Source organism: Salvelinus alpinus, chromosome 10, assembly GCF_045679555.1.
Source record: "Salvelinus alpinus chromosome 10, SLU_Salpinus.1, whole genome shotgun sequence".
Classification (NCBI taxonomy): domain Eukaryota; kingdom Metazoa; phylum Chordata; class Actinopteri; order Salmoniformes; family Salmonidae; genus Salvelinus; species Salvelinus alpinus.
In genome coordinates, this window is record NC_092095.1 from 49643025 (window position 1) to 49649701 (window position 6677).

General features: G+C 43.2%; 1 protein-coding gene across 1 annotated transcript; it reads left to right on the forward strand.

The window, feature by feature from the left end:
* Positions 1-578: 578 nt before the first annotated feature.
* Positions 579-2423, forward strand: s100b (S100 calcium binding protein, beta (neural)). The gene is made up of 3 exons (XM_071329362.1): positions 579-711; positions 1297-1452; positions 1702-2423. The coding sequence occupies exons 2-3, from the start codon at positions 1315-1317 to the stop codon at positions 1849-1851; spliced, it is 288 nt and encodes a 95-aa protein (XP_071185463.1). The 5' UTR covers positions 579-711; positions 1297-1314; the 3' UTR covers positions 1852-2423.
* Positions 2424-6677: the final 4254 nt, after the last annotated feature.

Consider the following 6677-nt stretch of genomic DNA (forward strand, 5'->3'; position numbering starts at 1 on the left):
CTACTTAGTAGTCCGGGAGTGTACCGGGCACACGTCTGGCCAACTCCACAAGTGAAAAGAAATGTGTTCATTAACATGCACAACCATCCATTTCCTCTGAAACAGGCCATTGTCTCAGACATAACGCTGGTGGGGATTGTGGCAACCAGAAGGTCCAAAGTCTAAGAGATCAATACAAATGGCCATGCATAGAAAATCCTCTTTACAATTACAGGTAAAGTGGTTTAATAACGGTGGAGGTTAGGAAGACGTATAGGGGGAGAGGGTGAAAGGCTCTGTTTGTTTTGCCTAATTCGTTTGACAATAGGCCTGTGCGATCATATGAACATTAGATAGCCTATTATAATATAGTGCAATCTAGTGATATCCCTTTCTTACACATCAGTTGTAAACCTGGAAGCTCAAATCCACAAATTCAGCTCAAAGTCATAATGTCATACAAAAGAATGGTATTCAAACAATACTGTAAATTGACCATTATAACATGGTAAAAGACTGGCATAGCCATCAATGGTGAATTCTGTGTAAGAATACAGTGGAGTGAGAGGGTGAAAAAGAGCCTATTGGTCAGTGTGCTGGACTGGCGGGGTGGTTGACCAGAAGCACTAGGCCCTCCCCACACCAACTATAAAAGCCTATACTCTTTGTCCCTCCACAGCCACTACTCACTCTCATCTGCAAATAACCTTTGTTCCAGTCCGAGACACCCTGGTAAGTCAAGATGTTCTACTGTATCTGCTGTTTCTTATTGAGTTGATCTTAAACTGGAGGCATTCGTTCGTGGACTTTGATTTAGGGATTTGTATAGTGTAATGACAGGCTTAAAAGGTTATTTTAAATTGTACGAGTATCTTGATTACTCCCCGCTAATCACTGTGCTGTCCTTTTTTTGTTGTTGTTGAGAGAGAGGTCTGAGAGATAGAATGTCATCATCTGATGTATTGAAGTTACGTGACTGCTTACAGGTGTAGGATCTTCATGTTTTATTCGCCCTGTTGCAGGTTCCTCCAATGCAGGAACTGTAAAACTTGTAGTATTTTTGAGGTTTAAAAATACTTCGGAAATTTCTTATTTCCACTTTGAAATTTCAGACTTGATTTTCCCTGATGAGAAATGTATCAACCCCTACAAAAATGTCCATTAGTTATTATCCACATACTAATTCATATTTCCTGTTGCTGCAAGACTATTTTCCTGCTGTAGCAAACTCAAATGAATTAAGATCCTACATCTGTACCTGTTGTTTATGTCACATACTAGGCCTAGAGATGAATAGCTTTTTGCTCTACTTTGTAGATCACATTACAAACCACAATGACTGACCTGGAGAGTTCACTGGCCACCATCATGGAGGTGTTCCATAAGTACGCAGAGAAAGAAGGGGACAAGCACAAACTGAAGAAAAGTGAACTGAAAGACTTGATCAATGAGGAGCTACCAGCCCTTACAGGGGTGAGTATATCACGACCATATTTTCACTACAATATTTCACACGTCATTGTTTAAATTGAACATGCAGTTTGGATCTAGGCTATGTTTAAATATATTTACAGACTTTGTTGCACTAAGCTCATGAGGCATTTATACATTATTATTCTAGAATCAATGGGTGAAATGACCATAAAACCAGCCCTAAATATTGCGGAATGCACCTTTAGTCAATCAAATATGACCTTATCTATCTACTGTTTTTGCTCTCAGCAAGTGAAGGACCAGGCCACTATGGACAGTTTGATGGAGAGCCTGGACACGGACGGAGACTCGGAATTGGACTTCCAAGAGTTCATGACATTTATCACCATGGTAACTGTCTGTTGCCATGATTTCTGCGAGCACCATGAGGACGAGTAGCTAGGCACCAGTTAAACAAGAGAGAGAGAGAGAAAGCGAGTAAATTATGAAGTAGGAACTTTAGTTTGATAAAAAACTTAAATGTCAATGAAAACTTTGTATTTTTCCTGTTGGTCCCATTTAGTTTCAATAGGTTTCTTATACCCTGTTTGCCTACAAAGGGCTAACGCACTTTGTTTCATTGCCTGTGTCCTGTCAGAGTTGACAAAACCAAATTGGTTTAGTACTGAAACTTCATAGAATAGCTTTTGCCAACAAAGCATAGAGCACTTTCCTTGTTATACTGTAAAGCTAAGAACCAAGGTAATAGATTCATGCATTTCTGCAGCTCTAAATTGATTCAATTGCTATCACTAACAATGCATGTATAATCAGCTACAGTGGACATGGTTTGGCAAGTAAAACAAGTATCCTCCAGTTTTATTTTGACCCCCCAAAAGATGCTGTTGAATTCCAGCCAATATCTTGAATTGAATTCTGTTTTGATGAAAGTGGTTTTTCAAATTGAACTGTGCTTTGTGAGATGCCATTAAAAGTTTAACATAGATAATCAATAAAGATGATCAAATGAATACAAGCACATACTTTTCACCAGTTACACCATGCCCTTTTCACTTGAGATTCATACAATTCATAGTTCTGTCTCCTGTAGAAAAGTTGTGATGTGTACCCCTAAGAGGCAGTGTTGCTCCATGACAAAAGCATTGGCACCTACTGGATGTAAGGACTATGTCAAATATACTGAATCAGTGACACAGAGAATGTATGCATCTTCCTGATGCATCTTCAGTAAACATCTCTACGCTATCATGACTACGTGCCATACGTGCTACCTCTTGATGTCTGTTGCCAATTCTGTGTTTTAACTGTATTGGGAATGAAGAGACAGTGAAAGCAAAGTCTACCGAGCCAATGGCAACCCTCTCCTGGGAGACCATGTTCTCAGAACGTATATACACGACGGCTGGCAACAAGATGAGGTTTTTCTCTCTGGAAAAAAACAGTCAATCAAAACACCTTTTGGAATGGACACGTAAAGGGTCAATAGTTTGGTGACGCGACGGGTGAAACATGGGCAACATTGATCAGTTAACTGTGGTAGAAGCACAATTACTGTAGATAGGTGATGTACAAATACACAAACATGTAGCCACTGAGAATGGATTCTTCTATCACTCGGAATCAATGGTGCTGTCAGCTGCGTCATGCACCCCGATTATCTGAGGGGGGGGGGCAGGAACCTCTGCATCTTTGCTAAAAGCTGCGTAAAAGATTGAAAGGAATGTGAGTCGTATTCAGTACATTTAGTTCTTGCTTGCTTTTCTGAAGTCTACCAACATGGCCAGCTAAGAGAGTTAAACGAGCTAGACACTCTAACTTGATCGTCTGAAATGGCTTATTCCCGTGGACACGACACCGCTGGGTACAGTATACTTATTGTGGAAATAAAATGTAAAAAGTATTTATGCAAGCGGGACATAAAAGCCTCATTTAAACACCATTCAACACAGGCTGCTGCATCTGGTGCTGAACATAATAATAAGGTATAGAGAGCTGCCTCAGCCCCAGTGTGAGACCAGGAAATAAAGGGGATGGGCAGTGCGCCAAAACTCTGAGGGAACATTGTGAGTTGGCAAGTAGCTTGTTTTTGCTCCTCAATAGAAACAGACATTAATGGCATTTGGGAAAAGTTTAATTGGGCTATCAATCTCTGACGCACTTACTCGATGGATTCCTGGTCCTTTGGACACGACTAGGCAAGATGCATGTGTTGAGTATGAGAACAGACAGCAGAATGTTACTATGCACACCGGTGCATCTGTTAAAACATGCATGCACTTGTTGAGCGAGTGCATGATCACAAAATGCATCCTTCTTACTGGTTGTGGCCATCTTAATTGGCAGGGCCTCATTGGATGATGGCCTGTGGTATATCCCTGCTACCCTTTGAGCGGGCGCAGATGGAGAGATCTACGGACGTGGTGCTGTCGTCTCCTCTGTCAAAGGCTTAGTAAACTGCCTATTAAAGATTCTCTCCGAGGTACACTGTCGCGCAGAGCAAAATGACCTTTGAACCAGGAATGCAACAGTATGTGTGTGCCTACGCTGTTCAGATCTGCCTGTGGTGGTCACACCAAAAAAAAAACGTCTGCTTGGCTATGGTGTCTAATGAGTCAGTCCAATTTGGAGCATATTGTTCAATATAAATGGCAATAATAAGAATCATGAAGCTGCTCATCAGTCCCATCAGACCCTTTAACACATCCCAAGGAGCCGCAGGTAACAGGTGGGCTTGAATATTGTAGAGTAGACGTGTTGTGGAAATGGATTGTTGAGACACCAACAGATGGTCCAAAAATAACTCCAGCTGTTTCATTACTTGAGAGGACTGTAATAGACCTTATTCACGTGGGATATTCCCACTGGAATCAGATCATATATATACACTGCTCAAAAAAATAAAGGGAACACTTAAACAACACAATGTATCTCCAAGTCAATCACACTTCTGTGAAATCAAACTGTCCACTTAGGAAGCAACACTGATTGACAATAAATTTCACATGCTGTTGTGCAAATGGAATCGACAACAGGTGGAAATTATAGGCAATTAGCAAGCCACCCCCAATAAAGGAGTGGTTCTGCAGGTGGTGACCACAGACCACTTCTCAGTTCCTATGCTTCCTGGCTGATGTTTTGGTCACTTTTGAATGCTGGCGGTACTTTCACTCTAGTGGTAGCATGAGACGGAGTCTACAACCCACACAAGTGGCTCAGGTAGTGCAGCTCATCCAGGATGGCACATCAATGCGAGCTGTGGCAAGAAGGTTTGCTGTGTCTGTCAGCGTAGTGTCCAGAGCATGGAGGCGCTACCAGGAGACAGGCCAGTACATCAGGAGACGTGGAGGAGGCCGTAGGAGGGCAACAACCCAGCAGCAGGACCACTACCTCCGCCTTTGTGCAAGAAGGAGCAGGAGGAGCACTGCCAGAGCCCTGCAAAATGACCTCCAGCAGGCCACAAATGTGCATGTATCTGCTCAAACGGTCAGAAACAGACTCCATGAGGGTGGTATGAGGGCCCGACATCCACAGGTGGGGGTTATGCTTACAGCCCAACACCGTGCAGGACGTTTGGCATTTGCCAGAGAACACCAAGATTGGCAAATTCGCCACTGGTGCCCTGTGCTCTTCACAGATGAAAGCAGGTTCACACTGAGCACGTGTGACAGACGTGACAGTCTGGAGACGCTGTTGAGAACGTTCTGCTGCCTGCAACATCCTCCAGCATGACCGGTTTGGCGGTGGGTCAGTCATGGTGTGGGGTGGCATTTCTTTGGGGGGCCGCACAGCCCTCCATGGGCTCGCCAGAGGTAGCCTGACTGCTATTAGGTATCGAGATGAGATCCTCAGACCCCTTGTGAGACCATATGCTGGTGCGGTTGGCCCTGGGTTCCTCCTAATGCAAGACAATGCTAGACCTCATGTGGCTGGATTGTGTCAGCAGTTCCTGCAAGAGGAAGGCATTGATGCTATGGACTGGCCTGCCCGTTCCCCAGACCTGAATCCAATTGAGCACATCTGGGACATCATGTCTCGCTCCATCCACCAACGCCACGTTGCACCACAGACTGTCCAGGAGTTGGCGGATGCTTTAGTCCAGGTCTGGGAGGAGATCCCTCAGGAGACCATCCGCCACCTCATCAGGAGCATGACCAGGCGTTGTAGGGAGGTCATACAGGCACGTGGAGGCCTGACATTACATAAAAGTTGGATCAGCCTGTAGTGTGGTTTTCCACTTTAATTTTGAGTGTGACTCCAAATCCAGACCTCCATGGGTTGATAAATTTGATTTCCATTAAAAAAAATTGTGTGATTTTGTTGTCAGCACATTCAACTATGTAAAGAAAAAAGTATTTAATAAGAATAGTTCATTCATTCAGATCTAGGATGTGTTATTTTAGTGTTCCCTTTATTTTTTTGAGCAGTGTATATTGGCGTCTTCTCCATACACAGCTCATTACATGATAGATCTCGTATCCATCCACTTAGACATTAGCTGGAACGTAGAGATGGGCCCTCCTTTTAATCTCTCCATAATTCTTTGCAATCTAGATTACATTATGCTACTCTTGGTAAACAAAGGGATTAGTAACTGTACAGGTGTTTTTGCGCTGGACAGGATCATTATACGCCTTCAATTCCTGTTCTATTCAAAGATGACAAAGCATAAATTCGCAGATAATTTTTTATGTTTATTTACGATACATGAACTGCTGGTGCATTGTGTGTGTGTGTGTGTGTGTGTGTGTGTGTGTGTGTGTGTGTGTGTGTGTGTGTGTGTGTGTGTGTGTGTGTGTGTGTGTGTGTGTGTGTGTGTGTGTGTGTGTGTGTGTGTGTGTGTTGAGCAATACTGTTCCTGATCCAACAATGCGCCTAGCCGGACAATATATTGAGTTCCACTGCAATTCATTCTGGGAGTTGATCTAGGAGAGCTGTAATGGGGACTCTGTGGGGTAAATTGTATGCCACTTAAATTCCCATCAACCCATCTGTTCTGTTTATTACCCCCTGTTGAAGTTTGGACATTGGACGTGACGTTTCAACGCTGAAATACTCTGGAAAAATCATCTCTGTAGAAGCTACCTATAAATATGACAATGACATACTGTGGGATCAAATGATGCAATGACAATATTCCCTGTGTTAATAGGTTGTTAATGGGCTATCAGCATGTCGCAGTATCAGGCTTCTCGCTTTACTTGTGTCCCAAATAGCACCCTATTCCCTATTTAGTGCACTGATTTTGACCAGGGCCCATAGGGTAG